This window comes from Thunnus maccoyii, chromosome 10, assembly GCF_910596095.1.
Source record: "Thunnus maccoyii chromosome 10, fThuMac1.1, whole genome shotgun sequence".
Taxonomy (NCBI): Eukaryota; Metazoa; Chordata; class Actinopteri; order Scombriformes; family Scombridae; genus Thunnus; species Thunnus maccoyii.
The window spans coordinates 3,368,250-3,387,927 of NC_056542.1; the positions used below are offsets into that span (position 1 = coordinate 3,368,250).

Sequence of the window (19,678 nt, forward strand, 5' to 3'; positions counted from 1 at the left end):
TGTGTTAGATATCTTCACTTGCCGGTAACTATTTTTTTCATTGGCACCATGCATTTTGGTTACAGAAAGCTCTGTATTAATTACCTCAAGGTAAATATTAATCCACTGTGCAAACACAAGCACATGTGGTGGTTGCCAGCGGAGGGCCAACGTCTTTTTTGCAGCAGCTAACATTTTTCTGTGAGTGTGTCAATGCTCATGTTGACATATTTCTCTTACTTACTTAAGTAGGATTTTAAATGCAAGACTTTTACTTCTAATGGAGTATTTTTAAATTGTGGCATTGGTACTTTTACTCAACACTGTAAATTGATACTCTAATCTCTCTCTAATCTAAAATTTTCAATGGCTGTCTCCTGAAAGTCAGTGCTTTAAATCATCAGTCAGAAAGCCTGGAGCACAATTTTTTTTTTTTTTAGAATGAAAGCTAAAGTGTTTTAATGACATTAATGCATTTAATGAATGAAATTCTGAGAAACTACAGGTGTTCAGTAGGACAGAAGGACAAGTTTGTTGAGCACACAATCTGGGGCAGCTTGTCTCTGTGGAGGCTATCAATAAGAGTATTTTTTATAAAAGTGGGCACAATTTAACAGAAAAGACATCTGTAACGATATTAAAGGATATGTCTGGTTATTTTCTATATTTTTGGTATTGTCAACAAATCTCATGTTTGGAGCCAAACCAACAATGAACTGATCTACTAACAAGTATTGAGTGTGTGCCAAAGCCTGATATATCTTATTCTTCTGTGCTGTAGACCTCCATTGTTGACCAACAATGGAGGTCAATGTTGACCAAAGCTATTAAAAACACATCAGTGAGCCACACCGCTGCACTGGGTGACATGTTCCTTCATTATGAAGATTGCGGTCATGGTAGTTTTGACTTTATACTACATTATAAATATCTCAAAGAACTTCAGCACAAAGTCAAGAGGTTGTGATATGAAGCATAACCAGCTAGTGAAGCTGAAATCAGAACAGTGTTCCTGCACATGCTCAGTGGCGTCTGCTTTACACAGAACTACCCTCCAGAGAATGAAAATGTGATCGCTGTTATTAGTCTTTGGAGCCGTTTCTAAACAAACTAATGTGACCAAAACCTCTTCATAATGAGGGAACATGTCACCCAGTGCAGTGGCGGGGCTGACTGACATGTTTTTAATAGTTTTTGATATATCAGACTTTGGATACACACACAATACTTGTAAGATCAATTAATTAATGGGTTGGCTCCAAACATGAGATTACCATCAATTAAAAAACATGACACACTTTAGACTGTTTTAAAGTTGCATAAAACATAAGTAGCCAAGCTTCTGCACCAGAAAATAAAAGCAATCATTTTGTTTATTGCTTTGAATTACAGAAACAGTAAAGCACAAAACATGATCGTCCTGTAGTTCTCTACAAAGAGGAACAGAAACAATTCAATATTAAAAATAAAAATAAAAACAGGGACAACAATACAGTGCATTTGTACATAGAAACCACACCATGTCAGGAAAGCCAAACACACAACTGCTTCTGTGCGATCATGAAGACATTGAGTGATAACCAGTGTGAAGAGTCTGGCGTCCACAAAACCATATGTTTGGACAGTGTGAAGGCTGTCCATTTCAAGTGAGCTGGCATGTTCCTGTGTAACAGAGAAGCTGAACATCTGAAGGGCTCTACTGCAGCAACAACATTTACTCATTCTGGCAAATATACAGCATGTCTGCAGCTCAGAGCAAAGAAAATCTTCCCTTCATGTTCATTATTTAATTTGTCTAAAAAGAGGCTAAAATCACAATAAGCTTAAGACTTAGAGTTCCTTGTATAACTTTTACTGTCATGATCTTGAGTCATCTTTCATTTTGAACAGGTAAGTGTGAGTTTTTACACCAGAGAGTGAATAATATAGTTTGACCTAGGAGTTTCCATTTTTCTCCCTCCTATCCACGAGTCTTGAGAGCCACCAGCACAAAGTTTCTTGGAGAAATGTTTGGGTCAAAGAGAGGAACTAGCTGACTGTCCACACCTGCAGAGAGATGAGTGAAGAAGAGATGCAGTTATACAGAGAGTGTGACAACAGTTTATTAAAATTTGTTATATAATATCGACAGGCTCACCGTTCTCCTGCAGGTAGATCATCCTGTCCAGCAGCACCAGCGTCTCCACCACGGGAGCCAGCAGCAGTGCCAGGCTGAAGTACACCACCACCCTACCCTGCTGCTTCAGCATGGCCTCCACCCGCTCCGGGTCCAGAGGCAGCCCGGGAGGCAGGCCGACCCGAGCCAGACCCAGCCGGGCGTACCTGAGAGGGAACATGGAGGTAGACAGAGGAGGACATTATCTATTCGCTGACTCAAGAATCCAACCAATGCACAAAAGATACAAAAAAACAATAAGTAATTGTGGAATTTTAACGTTTCTGACAATGGCTGAAAGCAACACATAGACTACTCCAGTTTTCACCAGAATAACTTTAAAGATGCTGTAATCACATAAGAATCAAACTCATAGTGGCTTTAAAGACCTGCCAATCAAAAACATGTTTTTCTTCTTCTGTGCAGACTTTGTTTTCATTCATCTGCTGAAGGAGGAAAGTTTCTACGAGCGTGATTTGTGACATCACATCTAGTTTGGAGCCAATCGTGGTCCAGTATGCAGCTTACATAAGTGTAATGTGGGAACTTGAAGCCTCGTCCGGTGCAGGCAAAACACAATAAATATGATTGTCTAGATAATCATTTATCAACAGAGACACTACACATTACACACTTCACTGACCCCCGTCAGGCTGTGCTGTGATATGTGATGTGATGTTAGTGATGTGTTTTTTGGACAACTGAGAATTTTAGGGAAGTTTCCCATGACAATATGGTGTGACAGAGCTGTTGAAATTAGGGATGCAAATTTTAAGCAATTTTCTTATTTCTCGATAGTCAGCCTTTTACTGCAATCCTTTAACTACATCAAGCTCATGACACTTATGTACTTTTACTTAAGTAGGATTTTTCATGCAGGACATTTACTTATAATGTAGTATTTTTACATTGCTGTATTGGTACTTTTACTTAAGTAAAGGATCTGAGTATTTCTTCCACCACTGATGTGTGGTCAGCAGACACACCTCCAACTCCATTTCATTAAATAGTAAGTGGCTCCACTTAGTGGCGTAACTGGGTACTACAGCAAATCTAGTACATTTTCTGTCAGTTACACTGCACGTCCCTTGTCTTCTGCAATGTCAGTTAACATAAATATATTAAATTATTAATGACAATTAATCAATAATTGATTAATTATTGACACCCCTAGTCGAAATTAAACCAGTGTAAATGCCTGCAGGCTGCAGTGTTCACTCACTCTGTAAAGGTTAATAAATGGGCTTTCTTTATAGTCTGGATTCCTGCTCTGCGTAGATCCGGCCTCGTATCCCTAATGAAGGCCTCCAGCATCGCCCGATAACAGTGTATCCTGAGCAACTCGCTCTCCTCCCGAAGCCTTCGAATGTAGTCCTCCACAGCATGACACGCCCCCTCCCGCGCCTTATAGGACAGCTGATGTCCTGGCAACCCCCGCACCCAGGAGCTCATCGGGTAGCCGAACTCGGAGGGAAGCGACTCGTGGCCTGGTGTCGGGGGAGCGGGAGGTTCGACCAGTCCTGGAGGGGTGGGGTTTTCTTTGGTTGTGATTTTCATGTAGCAACACGCCACAGAGGTGATGCCGCGCACATGTGGACAGTTGACAAAGTGGCGGAGGAGGGTGGTGCTGAGGTCACCACAGGCGTGGAGACCGGTCAGGACAAAGTCTGGATAGCCTCTCTGGCTGTCTTCCTTGAGCCACGACGCCTCCTGACAGACTCGCGGGACACATGAGCAGCAGTTGTCGGCGGATGATGACTTCTCTTCAGACTGGTTCATGCTCGGCTGACGTTGTGATGTCATTTCGAAGTCCTGAGAGTGAGAATCAGAGTCTGTGGAGCCGTGAGAGGATGAAGTCTGGATCACACGAGAACATGTCTGATGCTCGGAGCCCCGGAGTCTCTTTTTGCAGGGTCCAGATGGAGTTGGGGGACCTTCGCTGACACAATTTGCAGAACTAAGCTGCTTGACGAAGGCCTCCCATGATGCCTTGGGGTTTACCCAACCGGCCACATGGCGTGGAGAGGAGTGTGATGCTGGGAGCTGAAAGGAGCAGTTCTAAGAATAAGAAAGATGTTTATTAATATTGATGTTGATGGTCTGATATCTTCTTAAAAGCCGACTTTAAAGCTGCTATATCAATATTTTTCATATTAAGTAACAAATAACTACTCCTAAGATCATCAGTTGTATTAACGAAACCACAAATAATCATTACCTGATTCCCCTCAATAGTATGGAGCATTTTAGCATGTTTTAGTTCATTGTTTCGTTCTCTGACCTGCAACTTTACTGTCCTAAAAGCATTGTTTTCCAGCTGCAGAAGGCAGCTGTTTTCAGTGAAAAAGCTCTGATAAACTCTCTTTATGCTACCTGCTCAGCACCAAATGGCAGAGAAACAAACTTAGTGACGAGCTCGGAAAGAAAGTGGAGAAGTTAAAGAGATAGTTATTTTTCTCAGGGGTTAATGGAGAGCAAATGAGTGAATATTAGACTTACATTCATCAGAAACATGAATCCAAATGAATGCTGATGTTGTTCTCTATCTGCTGGATGAGTAAACTAAGCTACTGTTTGCTGACAAGCCACGTCAACTTATTAAACTTGAAGGTGATTATATGTTAACCTTGTATTTTCACCTTGTTTCTGCTGCCCCCATGTGGCCAGAAATATTATTGCAGGTTTAAAGATCTATTTCATTCTCAAATGCTCTATGACAGTTAGTCATCAATTTGTAAAATTTAATTAGATGCTATAGTTCATTTTTAGGTGTCTTATGAAGTTCATTGTTAGACAGTGTATCTCATTACAGTTCATAAAGAGCAATATGTTGGAGCATCAACACAAAGATGTACACTACTGTAACTACAAAGAAAGAACATTTACTTCTGTTTTTGATTTCCTACAGTTATCACACTGCCTTTCGACAACACCCTGAGAATGGGTGTGAACTTGTTACTTAACAGTGGCGCCAGTTGGTGGAACTGTAACTGTATCTGGTTTACATAACTACCACAGAATGGTGAAAACTGTAGATGTTAATAAACAAGCAAGACTGAGAAGTCAAACCTTCGTCTATGAACCAACCTTTTTCTGCCTTTCCTTCTCCAAGGCCCACAGTAACTGTCCGTCAAACCTGGACGCCATGGCAACCAAGGTGTGATCAGCCTCAATAGCGGTCAAAGACAGTCCGAGCCCAAAGGACAGGAAACGAGTCAGGTGACCCTGTTCAGAGCACAGTGGTGGACGAGAATGATTTACTGCTTGACCTCAGATTCTGCACTCCTCTGAATGTTTTTCAAACTGTCAAAAAATACAAAGACTGCTTGGCTAAATGGCTGCTTAAAGAGAAGCTGCTGCTGTGTGCAGTATCCTTGCAGAATAAATGTTACAGAAATTTATGGAGGGGGACTTCAACCCAGTGGTCTGTCGGTAATTTTTGCCTTTGGACTTAGATAAACGTCTCCTAGCCTGATGTCCACAGTGTACACTTCTACAGAAAATAATCTCTTTTAAAATGTTATAGATGTTGTAGAAGTCCTTCTCTTCTTTATATTGTGAAATACTGCTGTAACAATTTGATTATACTGTCTATTTATGATTAAAATGTGTATTTATTTTTGATATATGAAGAAATTTCATGGATCAGTAAGTTTTATTTGTGGTGAACTAGTTTCCTCCCTCTTCCTTGTTCTAATGCTGGATGCTCATTGATCGCTTTGTATCTGATTGGCTAACCAGCACTAATTACCTTAAAGTGGATCACCTGTGTGTTTGATATTTCAGAAGCATCTGTACTACATGCTGTTGTAACACTGATGAAGGCTGGAAGGTGTTTAATCTTTTTGTCTTCTGTGAATAAAGTGACTCCTTGTTATTAAAGGTATTGAATGAATCTTTATCAACAAATGAATCACCATTGTAACTAAATCAATCAGTAGCTTCTGGCAGTGAAGCTCCTGTTACTGGTGACGGAGCTGTTGTCAGCTTGGCTGTGTTCACAGTACCTATTTGCTCATAAACGCATATTAAAAGACTGAAATCCACAGAAACGATCATAATCTCATCATCAGTCATAATCTGATAACTCTGTCAGAAATAACAGGCTGTTGAGCTATTAACCTTGTGTGTAGCTTTATGCTTGTATGTGATAGTTTTGCCCTGAATTAAGACGTCAGGCTGTATGAACTGTGACACGTTCACCTACTGTTGTATGTACTGAAGTGCATTTGAACGGTGACGTGACTACTTAGTGAATGAACAAAATAGTCAACGACTACAAATCTTTGAACTGAACTGAACAAAGATTACATGTTTTTGGTCTACAGGGCAGGATTAGTTGATTTTCTCTGAGAAAAGTCAAACAGTTACTGTTGTAATAAACCTGATAGAATGGGACCAGGATCAATTGATAGTCTAATCAAGTGACTGTACATATAGTTTACTATTATTACTAGATATTGTGTTTAACATATCGTTACAGAATTTTTCAATTAAGGCTGCAACTAACGATCATTTTCATTATCAATTAATCTGTCAAAGATTTTCTTGATTAATTTCTTACTTGTTTGGTCCATAAAATGTCTTAAAATGGTGAAAAATGTCAATCAGTGTTTTGTCTCAACCAACAGTCCAAAACACAAAAATATTCAGTTTACTGTCATAACTGAAGAAACCAGAATATATTCACATCCATGGAACCTGAGAATTTGGACTTTTTTTTTTTAAATGACTCCAAACGATTAATCGATTATCAAAACAGTTTGTGATTTATTTAATAGTTGGCAACTAATTGATTCATCGACTAATCATCACAGCTCTACTTTTTTAATATCAGCGCTCTGTCTGGTAATAGGGTTGAAATGATACCTGTCCAGAGCCGACATCCACGACTCTGCTGCAGTCCGTCTGGCCACAGAGTTGTTTAACCAGCTGGGAATAATGATAAAAAAGAAAAAAAACAATGTTAACAGAAAAACAAATTCATGTTTTTAAATTTCACTTAAACAGCAGTGACTATAGGAAATGAGCTATTCTGTACCAGGCCCAGCTTGCGAATCTCATGCTGTTTCTTGGGTTTGACGTGTTTCCTGAATATGTGCCCCAGCAGAGAGCTCTGACTCTGGTTTTCCAGGAACTCTTCAGGCTTCACCAAGCCGGCTGCTCTTCCCGTCTCCCGCCGGCACTCTCTGGGAAACGCCAGGGCGTGAGCTGTGGCGCGGAAAGCCAAGAGGGAGAGAGGCCACACCGAAGGATATCTGTAACGACAAAGAGTCTTTATTGTTTAAATTCAAGGGTAATGCCAATATTATTCTAGATTTTACATAATATCAAAAGTCTCATGAGGATGCCAAAATACAAATTATTCACAATACCAGAAAATAACCAGACTGCAGCTTCTTCACGAGTCATCAGTAGTTTCAATATGAAGTGAATTTCAGCCTGAGACTCCTGATAAGTGTAGACCAAACAAGTAATTCCTTATTTGCTGCAAGACTTTACAACAGCAAACCAAACAGTTTCCTGTAGGGCTGCAACTAACAATTATTTTCATTATTGTATAATCTGTGGATTATTTTCTTGATCAAAGAACAGGTTCGCAATTTTTCAGGTCTTAAAACAGCACTCAGGTACCCTAATTAATACTGAAATAGGTTTTTCTGGCCATAATCATTCTTCTTGTTTATACTGACCAGCACAGGATCCCCTCTAAATGTTGATTACAATGAAAGTGATGGAAGTCAAAATCCACAGTCCTCCTTCTGTGCAAAAATGAAGCTAATATGAAGCTTCAAATGAGTCAAATCAAGTAGATATCTTTCAACGTTACAGTCTTTTTAGTGCCAAAGTCCCTTTTTTTGTTACTATACTTCCACCGCAGCTCAACAGGGAAACACTGTCCGAGGAAACACAAAGAGGGAATTTGATGCTAAAAAGACTGTAAATGTGTCAGATATCCACTTGATATGACTAACTCAGACTGCTGAAGCTGAATATAAGCTTCACATCAACTTTTAAATGACTGTGTGGACACACTGTGGATTTTGGCCTCCATCACTTCCATTGAAAACATGTTTGAAGGATCTTTTAATATCCAGTATGAACGGGAGGAATGATTACAGCGAGGAAAACCTCTTTCACTGTTTATATGGACACCTGACTGATGTTTTAAGACAGACTGGAAAAACTGTGAACCTGCCCTTTAATCGTTTGGTGCATAAAATGTCAGAAAATGGTGAAAAATGTCCATCACTGTTTCTGAAAGCCCAAATTGATGTTTTCAAGTGTCTTGTTTTGTTCGCAACTCAAAGATATTTAGTTTACTGTCATAGAAGACTAAAGAAACTTTTATCAAAATAATTGGGGATTAATTTAATAACTGACAACTAACTGATTAAATTAAGTAATCGTTGCAGCTCTAGTCTCCTGACGTGAGTGAGCGGAAATTAAATGAGGCTAACTATTCCTGTAAAGCTCTGGTATTTGCAGTTGTGCAGATTTCTTTCTTTGTTCACTCTGAGTAATGTTTCCCCTGTTTTACCTCCTGTCTCCATGTGTAGCATCCAGTAGTAGGTCTGCAATCTGTGGGTATGACAGGTCCTGCAGCACAGGCTGCCAGGTGTTAGGTAATGTGTGCCAGAGATCTTCAGTGAAGAACTCCTGCAGGGAAACAACAGTCAGTTATTAGAAAGAACACAAAAAGGACGGATGAATCCAACTGTCTAACTGTTCTCAACTGAAGAATATACAGGATTTTATTTCAGGGTATCTCTGCTGCAAGGCAAATTTATTTATATAGCACATTTCATACCCAGAGGCAGTCCAAAGTGCTTTACTGAGTACACAAGCAAAAGCACAAAAACAAATGATAAAAACAACAAAAGCACACAGAATAAAAACATTAAAATAAATAGTAATCAATTGATTATTGTAGCATTACACAGTTTAATTAAAAGCAATGACAAACAGCTGATTTCATTGATCTAGTGGAGTGAAAACCTTCATACATGTGTCACATGGTTGGAGAGCACAACATCTGGCTACACATGTGCACAATGAAGGATACAAACACACACACACGAGTCTTATGGAGCTTACTGAAGTTGCCATGGCAGCATGTTTTCTACATGTTTTGTTACAAACCGCCACTCCTCGAAACTACAGTGGAAAGGCTGCAAACTGTAAAGAAACGGTACGTACAATTATATAGGCGTTAGATACGTGGCTGTAGTGAGACAGAAACGTGGTGAGTCTCTGCGCCAGATCTCTCTGTTGTTCTGCAGAAAGGCTCGATGTAAACATGTCGGCATCTAACAGCTGACAGTTGGTTTGTAACGTTGTTTTTTCTAGTTAAAACTAAACTGTGTAAGATGTGTGCAGCTCGCTATGTAATTATGGACACTTGGAGTTCTCGTACAGTTCTGAAAATCAGCATTTAGCTAACCTAAGTCTGAAAGAAACCCCCGTGATTATCATTTCACAAGTGCTTGTTGTGTTTAGCTAAGCTGGCTAGCTGTTAACTTTCACGTGAAGAGTGCCGATGCGTTCAGGTGCTTCCCGTAAGATCTGCTTTCAAATGTGACGCTCGTACCGTAACGTTAAAACAAGACCTGCAAATTAAAGGACAGATTCACAGTTTTTCAAGTGTGTCTTAAAACAGTCATGTGTCCGTATGAATAGTGAAAGAGGTTTTCCTCACTGTAATCATCCCTCCTATCATTTAAAAGTTGATGTGAAGCTTATATGAGTCTTCAGCAGTCTGAGTTAGTCATATCAAGTGGATATCTGACACATTTACAGTCTTTTTAGCATCAAATTCCCTCTTTGTGTTTACTTGGACAGTGTTTCCCTATTGAGCTGCTTGGCACTAAAAAGACTGTAACGTTGAAAGATATCTACTTGTTTTGACCCATTTGAAGCTTCATATCAGCTTCATTTTTGCACAGAAGGAGGACTGTGGATTTTGTCCTCCATCACTTACATTGTAAGTGTATTATGAAGGGATCTTCTAATGGTCAGTATGAACAGGAGGAATGATTACAGCAAGAAAAACATGTTTCACTGTTCATTTGGGCTCCTGACTTTTGTTTTAAGACAAGAAAAAATTGTGAAAAATGAAACTGAAAAACTGCGAACCCGTTCTTTAACTAGCTAAACTGTTTTCTTCTGCTGGTTTATGGGTCATTTTATTAATCCAGTGGTAAGCTACGTTGCCGTTTGGGCTGTGGGGAGTGAATATATGACAGAAAACATGCTAAGGATGAGTTATTAAGGTTATTACTCAGAAGTGATGAGTATGTCAGTTTTTAACCCCCTCATTTTTCACATTTGGTGGTTTTTGTTCTATGTTAATGTATGACTTACATAACTGTCTTCTGATTGGTTATTTAGTAGATCCTAACTAACCAATTAGATGCAAGTATGGCCCAACAGGTTGACGTTTGAAAAAGTTGCATCACACTGAAGTGCAGCATCACAGCAGTAAGTCAGAGCTTTAGAAATACTTTTATAACAGTATTATATATATATATATATTTCTACATTTGATGTGTTAAACATAATATTTAAGCATTGGAAGTGTTATATTAAGCATTATATATCTAACAGCACAACATGTTTAGATACAGGATTCTTTTAAAAGTCATTTTCCATTACAGTGGTCCCTCAGCAAGTCTATTTATATCATGAAAATTAAGTTTTGACATAAAAAAACAATATATTAGCATAGTATAAAAAGTTAATATTTGTTAATAGATGTAAGCAGCCATTCTGCTGAGAGAAAACACAGGTGTATAGTGACAAATACAAGGTGCACCTGTGTTTTGTTCCTCACAGGAACTGTTTCAAGGCTGCTCACAGAAAGTAGAACGATAAAATGAGCATATGACAGTTCTGTTGCTGTGGTCAATGTTTCATTAGTTAGTCACTGTTAAAACATTGCATCTCTTCAGTGTTTTCCAGTTCTTTTAAGAGAAAACTACAAATATCAATAAAATTCTTGTTGTAAGATTTCACAACTTTTTGGACCTGACGTCCATTGTAATGGACATGCACTTTTTTTTTAAGCCTCGTTTCTACATGTAATATGAGTAAGAAAAAAGACAGAAATAATTTTTTCCCATGGCTTGAAGTAATTCAGGTCTGAGGGTGTTAAATCTATTGTAATGTTATTGACATTAGACAATAGATGTTAATGATATATGTCCCACAAAATAAAGTCAAAAAGCTTTCACGTGAGATATTTCTCATTCAAATTCATACTGTGTCTTTGTCTGTTCTGCACTGTATATATAGATTTTTATTTCTTAATTAACTGTACACATATATCCTGTTAACAATTACTGTCCCTCTCCTTCTTTCACTGTTTATGTTTATGTTTATTGTTTAATATTTGTGTTATTGCACGTTCTGGGCACCTGGACCACTTTGAATTCCTTGTACTTGCTAATTAGCAAATAATAAATAATAATAATACAATTCTGAGAGCGTTAATGTATTTCCAACAGTACGTTTAACTAGTCTTACGGTTTAATTTCAATTCAATTCAATAAGGCTTTATTGGCATGACCATATTGAAGTACAGAATTGCCAAAGCACATTCTACAAAGTTATACAAACAGGGAGAAGCAAAGGTTATTGTTAACCTTATAGTTTGAAAACAACAACCATGTCGACAATATTTTATAATGTGATTGACATTAATCATGCTTGAATGAGGAAAAAAGAAAAACAGAGTAACAAAAACAGAAAGCTGAACTAAACTGATGGATATCAGCAACAATGGAAATAATTATAATAATAATAGTTTTAATTTGAAAAAAGTTTCTATATAGTTTATATATAATATGTATATAGAAACTATATATAGAAACTATAATGTAGTTTCTTTATATACAGTTTCTGTCTGTACTCGAAGGCATCATGACCCAGATATGTAAACCGTCAATAAACGCTAAAGAAGAAGAAGAAGAAGATGTTGACCCGGATATCGATAGTTGATTGGGTACAGGAAGGAGCGTTTGATACACAATGTGATGCAGGTCTGGTTTCTATTTGACAAAGTTATTTTTACAGATTTTCTAATCGAGAGTCATGTGCAAACAAACACGCTAAGCCTAATTTTCCGTTAAAGAGACAAATCGAGTTCGGCGATAAATAACCGCGGAATCAGCGCAGAACAGCTCAGTTAGCTTAGCATCGCGAGCTAACGTCCGCTGGCGGTTGACGTCAACATCAGAAAGGCAGATACAACAGATTGATTAGTTTCTTTAGTTTTCGTGGTCATGGATCAGTAGCTTTTAAATCACTTTAACACCGCAGAGTAAGATAAAGCCAATTAGAGCTGCAACGATCAGTGATCAACAGAAAATTAATCAATCGACAACTATTTTGATAATCGATTCATCATTCTGAGTCTTTTTTAATTTGAAATGCTAAAATTTTCTCTTTTCAGCATCTGAAATGTGAATATTTAATGGTTATTTTTGTTTGTTTTGTTTTGTTTAGGGCTGCAATTATTTATTATTTCCATTATTGATCAATTTGTCCATTATAATCTCACTTAATCGATTAGTTGTTTGGTTCATAAAATGTCAGAAAATGGTGAAAAAAGTCGATCACGTTTCCCAAAGCCCATGATGACGTCCTCAGCTGTCAGTTTACTGTCAAATGAACCAGAAAATATTCACATTTGAGAAGTTGGAATTAGAGAATTTTGACTTTTTTTCTTAAAAAATGTCTCAAAATGATTAATCAATTATCAAAATAGTTTGGGATTAAGATAATAGTTGGCAACTAATCAATGAATCGACTAATTGTTGCAGCTCTGCTTTTCAGTAAACAGAGTCTCTTTGAGTTATGGACTGTTGGTGGAGACAAAACAAGACATTTTATTTTGCATCTTTGGCTTTTTCACCACCTTGATTGACATTTTCACCATTTTCTGACATTTTATGGACCAAACAAGTAATCCATTACTCAAGAAAATAATCAACAGATTAATCAATAATGAAAATAAACATTAGTTGCAGCCCTAAAGCCAATGTAGGTTGTTTCATGTCACATAAATGAATTATAATCTAAATTTAGATGATGGGAATCACCGGATTTGCAGGTTGTTACATTTCTGTGACACTGTCCTTTAAACAACATTATCAGATAAGAAGGCATTAGTCAAGTCGTTGTTATAAAGTGTTTTTACATCCAAGTTCTACAGATCAAGACAGAGTTTGATGACATGTTGTTTGTGTTTGTCATGCAGGATGACTCAGCTGATACAAACTGGACTACGGAGGGCGACGACCTGTTGAGGAGGTCAAAACAAGCAGATCCACCCGCTTGTTTTGTGTGTAAGTGAGCTGATTAAACATTACACGTGACTTCTGCCGGCGTGCAGCCGTAACCATGTCGGACATTACGATCAACACGTGCCCTGTTGATGATGTTTCATCAGGAAGGACCCCGCCGGGGAAACGAAAGAGGAAAAACAAATGGTTCTTTAAAAAGATGCGATATTTGGAGAGGAAGGGCTACGTGGAGGACAGACACAAATACAACCACGGGATGGGACAGTCCAGATCCAACCCAACTCCACAGCAGAATGGAGCGTCCAGCAGGCATCCATCGCTTCCCGCTTCCACACAAAACAAAAGTTTACCTCATGCAGGCAGAGCGGTCAGTGCTTCCCACTGTAGCTCCAAGCCTTCAGCATCCACACACAGCCTGCCTTCCTTGACTGTCACTGTGATGAACCGAGGCAGCCACGAAACGCCAAAGGGACCTGTGAACTCAAGATCAATAACCACCACCCCCACCCCTACCCCCAGCACCTCAGGGGCAAGCAGCCATAAACCCACCGCCGCGCTCCCCGCTGGCCAAACATCAGCGGGACTCCCTACGAAGTACCTCGCTGTAGACTGTGAGATGGTGGGCACGGGCCCGAAAGGGCGCATCAGCCAACTCGCGCGCTGCAGTATAGTGTCCTACGAAGGAGACGTGGTTTACGATAAATTCATCAACCCCTCCATGCCTGTCACCGACTACCGCACCCGGTGGAGCGGCATCCGGCGCAAAGACCTGGAGAAGGCCACGCCGTACCCCGAGGCCAGGAAGGAGGTGAGGAAATGACAAACTCTGAGATATGTGGTCATTCTGACATCATTTAACAGGTCAATCTTTAGTTGTTCAGGAGTTTCTCACATCATCTGAAACATCTTTTTTGTGTTTAAATTCTTCATTTACCTGCTGATTTATCGCAGAGTTTCTCTGACACAGTAGAATAGATCAGATAGGTGCATAAGTCTATTTACTATACAGCCTGTTTAATATGAAACAGAATTAAAACTGGTTTCGTTTGGCCAAATCAACCCTGGTTTGACTAACTTAAATTAGTTAGTCAAACCAGCACTCATGTACATTTTCTGTCTGGTAATTGTATTATTGAATTTGAATTTTCCAGCGTTTACTGTATAAACCTGATGAGTTCTGTGAGTGAAATGTCTGATCTGTCGGCAGATACTGAGGCTGCTCATGGGGAAGGTGGTGATCGGCCACGCCATCCACAATGACTTCAAGGTCCTCGGTTACTCTCACCCCGCTGCCTTGACCAGAGACACATCTCGAATCCCGCTGCTCAACAGGAAGGCCGGCTTTGCCGAGAACGAGTGCGCCTCACTGAAGAGACTCACGAAGGCCATTTTCAACCGTGACATCCAGGTAGGAGAACTTCTGCTGCAGCACAAATGTCCCAAAGCATTAAAAACATTTCAGTTTTTCTCATAAGATTACAACATTTTGAACCTTTCAGTATTTTACGTGCACATTTTCAATCACCCGTCTTTAGTGTTTAACATGTTGATCTTGTGTGTGAATAAGCGCCTGAATCACTTTCATGTGAAAGTCACGACGGCAATCTTACAAGGTCAGACGTAGTAACATTTCCATAACACTTCAACTGAACGGTGTCAGATTAACATAAAGGCTGCAGCAGCAAAAGGTTAAATACACACAGAAATATTTGCCTAAGAGCACTGTAACAAATCTGTTGCTTTGCTGTCATCTCATATGCACATAAAATATAAAATCAGTTAATAGGAAAAATCAGAGAAATGTAATTCTATAAAAAAAAGACACAGCAAATAAGAAGTATATGAAAGTCACAACTCAACATCTTGTCATTTTATTGCTCATGTATTGTCAGACTTTATAAAATAAGCTGCAGAATTCTCTAATAAATGAGGAATTTAATGAGAATTTATTCAGGGATTCATTATATTAGAAGGGGGAACGAGCATCTTTCAATCTCACACGTCGGTCTTCAACAGTAAAATAAGTTTTACTTGTCCTTTCTTGTGTCCTCAGACCGGGAGGAAGGGCCACTCTTCTGTGGAGGACGCCAGAGCCACTATGGAGCTTTACAGAGTGGTGGAGGCGGAGTGGGAGCGGACGCTGGCCTCTAAATCGCAGGCCAGTTAGTGCCAGATTTGAGGAGAAAACACGGAAATAAACAGGTTTTAAATGGACATTTGTTGCGGCAGGTATGTGGTTCGGACTGCCCTACTTTCCTGTTGATACGTGAATGAAGATACCTGGGAAAAAAAAAACTGTACATGGTGATTCAGTGTTACTGAATAAACACCTACCAGCTGCCTGAGATAATAGTGAAGCAGAATACATGTACTGTAACTGTTGGTTACATTGGTGCAGTTCCATTCATCCTCAGGGTTTGTGTTTAAATGGTGCTCCTGCCACTAGGGGGCAGTCACGTCTTCATTCCAGCGACGCATCTCTGTGATCTCACACAGAAAATAACTTGGTTTTAAAATGGAAAAGAAGAGAGAGAGAAGTGCTTTTAATCAAAGCTGCGGTTCAGTGGCTTCAACCCAGTGTCACGTTTACACCACAGTGGTGTATTTTCATCTTCTTGCAGTTTTAATGATAAAAAAATTAAAAAGTTAAAAGTCTGACCAGATGCCACTAAAGGAGCTCCATCATGTGTCGCTTTTCAGTGCAGATTTGTGTGATTTTTTAAGTAAAAAAAATTGAGGTAACATACTGTCATATTGTTCAACTTTGATCAACCAGTGATGTTCTTCTGGGCTGTAGCAAATGTTTTTTTCCTTGTATGGTCAAAAGAAAAGTATGTTTGTTCATGTAGAAGTGTTGAAAGCAGGTGCCTTTGAAAACATTCACGGTGATGTTCGGTACTGTGCAAAAGCTTTAGGCACTAAAAGTTAAGTGAGGATGCTTTCAGAAGTAATGCCATCAATAGTTTACTTAATCAAGTAAACAGCAGAAACCTAAATTAAATCAATATTTGCTGTGAGCAGCTTCGTCTTGAAAACAGCAGCAGTGTTTCAGGTACTCGGCAGGTCGGTCGTTCCTGCATCTTGGAGAAGTTGCCACAGTTCTTCTGTGGATTTCAGCGTCTCAGCTGCTTCTGTCTCTTCATGTTAATCCCAGACTGACTCCATGATGATCAGGACTCTGTGGGGACCAAACGATCTGTAGCAGGACTCCTTGTTCTTCTTGTTGCTGAAGATAGTTCTTTATGACTCTGGCTGGATGTTTGGGCTTGTTGTCATGCTGCAGACGATCAGACGCCTCCCTGATGATGTTGCATTATGGACATTATCTGTATATAAATATGGACGTCATGACAGCTCCTTAAAAGTGAAGCCAAAACATCCTGATCGTCCCCTGGTGGATGACTGCAGTATAGGTCATAAGTCCTGCCTCGTCCATGTTAGTGGATGGGACATGAGCCAAAATAAAATGTCAAAGTTCATGTCAAATAAATGGTTTCTGACAGATGGTTTCTGTCATTTTAAGTAGTTCTTATCACATTATAAGTGTTCATTGTGTCATAAGTGCTCATTTTTTATATATAAGTTCGTTTTTAATTGGTTATTTGACGATTATAAAAAAGGGGTGTGGGGTTATGATTGACAGCTGTGACAGCTGCTCTCAAACCTCCATCAGACTCCAAATGACGTCACACAAGCAAGACGGCGTCTCCTGGAAAGGAGATATTTTAGCTTCACTTCTGCGTGGCGGCAGGAAGTGGAGACGCGTCGTCCATATTTATATACAGTCAATGATTACAGACAAGAATCTAAACATAGTCCATAAAACCTTTGCACAGTACTGTATTTAGGAAAAAGAAAAACAGAATATAAAAGGCCATATACACACAGGATCTAGAATACTGGAGAGGGATGCCAAAATTTCAAATATAAGGAGATATTCTGGTGAAATATTTCCACCAAAATTGAAAGTTACACATGGTAACAGATTTGCTAAATCCCCCACATCCCCTAAAATACCTCAGTGGTAGCTCCGGCCCTGATGTTCCTCATATCTCTGCGTGCACTGACTGTCTTTGTAAAACTCCTACGTGTCACAGTGGCTGAAAAAAACCAACCAGCATAAAGTTGTTCATGTGACCTCTCTGCAGTCGGTACATTGAAATCTGCTGTTTGGAATATAGACGTACTTACTTTCAGAGTTCATACAGTTTTCTATGCAATGTCAGATGAGTTCAGTTGTCTGCCTTCAGCTCTGTAACTTCAATAAACCATTACCACATTCATTTTGGACTATTAGAGTAATTACTGTAATTGTGAAGCCAGACATCACAGATATGTCTGTCAGACTGTAGACGGGAAACCTGGTGTAATGATTTAGAGCACAAAACAGAAAACATTTGACTTTGCAACTTTATCCAAATCCACTGTTTATGCTGCATGTCGTCTAGCAAAGCAAAAACGTCAGCTAGTTTATTAGCTTATGAAACGTGATTATTTAATGCTTTTGTTGGTCATTATGTGATAGTAAACTGATTATTTTGGGTTTTGGACTGTTGGTTAGACAGAGCAAGACATATGTCATCGCCTTTATACGTCCCCTAAGCTTCATATTAGCTTCAGATAAACTTTAAAACCCCATCACTTCCATTGTAAGTACATTATGAAGGGATCTTCTAATGGTCAGTATGAACAGGAGGAATGATTAAAACAAGAAAAACCTATTTATATGTTCATTTGGGCACCTGAGTGTTGTTTTAAGACAATTGTGAACCTGTCCTTTTAAATCCAAAAGTAAGATTATTTGACTGATATATCAGCATCGTTGTGAACATTCCTACAACACATTTTGCTGTTTGACTTTGTGATTGTGAATATGTAAAGCTCCCTGCTAGGACTGGGTATCAAACCTGTTTTTGGTACATTTTGGGACTGGCCACAGTGTGTCCATTAAGGGTGTGCCCGAATACAAATACATTATTCGGCAAAGCACAAACAGTGGGTTTCATACGAATATTTGTTTCATACAAATATTTAAAAGAATTATTTGTTGGGGGTGTTCCCCAGAGATAAAACTGAACTCCCAAGGGACTCTCCACAAAGTTAGGTTGTAAAAAATAGGCAATAAATGAAAAGTGCAAAGCAATAATTGCCTTTGAAGTTCCTCCCTACACATTACACACTGTGCTGTCTCTGTGTTATGGGTGTATAAACAGGTAGAGGTCTGTCTGCAATGAGGTGATGAGTAAAGTTTTAGCTCAGTAATCAGCGCAGTCGTCTATGATCTAGGAGACTCCAGTTCAGGACCCGATGTGGGGACCTCCTTCGTAAGGTAGTTTATTCATGAAGACTTATTGTAAAACTTAATTTTTCTAAAATTAAAAGTGCCATAAAAACAAAAACAGGATTTTTAAGCCTCTTTCCACTTTTATTCGAATACAAGTACAGATACAAATAATTTTGCTGCCTCAACAAATACGTGTCCATAACATCAAGTATCAAAAATTGTACTGTACTGAGATCTGGTATCATATTTCTCGTCAGATTATTTAATCGCTATTCCTTTTCTGTGGTTAGTTTTTGGTTTAAATTATAAAGACGAAGTTCTGAAATGTTTTAGACAACATGTAATGTTTAAGAACTTTGGCCTGTTGTTGTTTCATGAAGTTGGTTCTGGTGGTATCGCTTTGGCACTAGTGTTGGAACATTTCAAACAATCTCTTCAAACGATCTCTTTTCATCGACAGCTGCATCACGCAGTTTGTTCTCCTCAGATTCGACACTGGTGTCCAGTCCTGCACGCTGGTGTAAACATACAATTCAGCCTTTAGTCTCACACTGCTCCACTTTCTGTATCCTCTGGTGAGTCTTTGTCCTTAAAGGTGAGTGAATCAGCACTATTTCCCTGCTGTGAATTCCACACCAGCACATTAATTATACAGCAGGCCATCCTTCCTGAAAAAAAAAAAAACCTCACCAGACACAACTGCTGGTACAAAGAGGCTCATTAAAAGAGGAGGAAACACATCACACCTCACAAGCAACAGTCTGCACCAACACCAGCGATGTGTCAACAGCATTTTCTGATTTTAGAGAACATGATTTTGAAGATATATTTCAAAAGTTTTTTTTAGAATGAAGGCAATCATTCAAATGAAGCAGGTGAGAGAAGTCTTGAGATAATAGGATTTGGGTCTTTGAGGCATCACTAAATAAATCTTGGTACAAAATGAGATCCTCT

At 39.1% G+C, this 19,678-nt stretch overlaps 2 protein-coding genes across 9 annotated transcripts; one reads left to right on the forward strand and one right to left on the reverse strand.

Annotated features, from left to right (window-relative positions):
- Positions 1-1,334: 1,334 nt before the first annotated feature.
- mettl25b (methyltransferase like 25B) lies at positions 1,335-9,461 on the reverse strand. Its single transcript, XM_042424792.1, has 8 exons — positions 9,335-9,461; positions 8,676-8,794; positions 7,176-7,392; positions 7,004-7,066; positions 5,222-5,359; positions 3,357-4,192; positions 2,117-2,301; positions 1,335-2,025 (listed from the first exon to the last, which is right to left on the reverse strand). The coding sequence occupies exons 1-8, from the start codon at positions 9,434-9,436 to the stop codon at positions 1,940-1,942; spliced, it is 1,746 nt and encodes a 581-aa protein (XP_042280726.1). The 5' UTR covers positions 9,437-9,461; the 3' UTR covers positions 1,335-1,939.
- On the forward strand, positions 9,216-15,654 carry isg20l2 (interferon stimulated exonuclease gene 20-like 2). 8 transcript variants are annotated; one of them, XM_042424801.1, is made up of 6 exons: positions 9,218-9,326; positions 10,526-10,615; positions 13,395-13,482; positions 13,587-14,248; positions 14,648-14,848; positions 15,494-15,654. In XM_042424801.1, the coding sequence occupies exons 4-6, from the start codon at positions 13,640-13,642 to the stop codon at positions 15,605-15,607; spliced, it is 924 nt and encodes a 307-aa protein (XP_042280735.1). In that variant the 5' UTR covers positions 9,218-9,326; positions 10,526-10,615; positions 13,395-13,482; positions 13,587-13,639; the 3' UTR covers positions 15,608-15,654. The 8 variants fall into 8 exon arrangements, with proteins under 8 accessions (XP_042280727.1, XP_042280730.1, XP_042280732.1 ...); XM_042424793.1 differs by having other exon boundaries at positions 9,216-9,326; positions 13,395-14,248; XM_042424796.1 differs by having other exon boundaries at positions 9,216-9,326; positions 10,529-10,615; positions 13,395-14,248.
- The last annotated feature ends 4,024 nt before the right edge of the window (positions 15,655-19,678 follow it).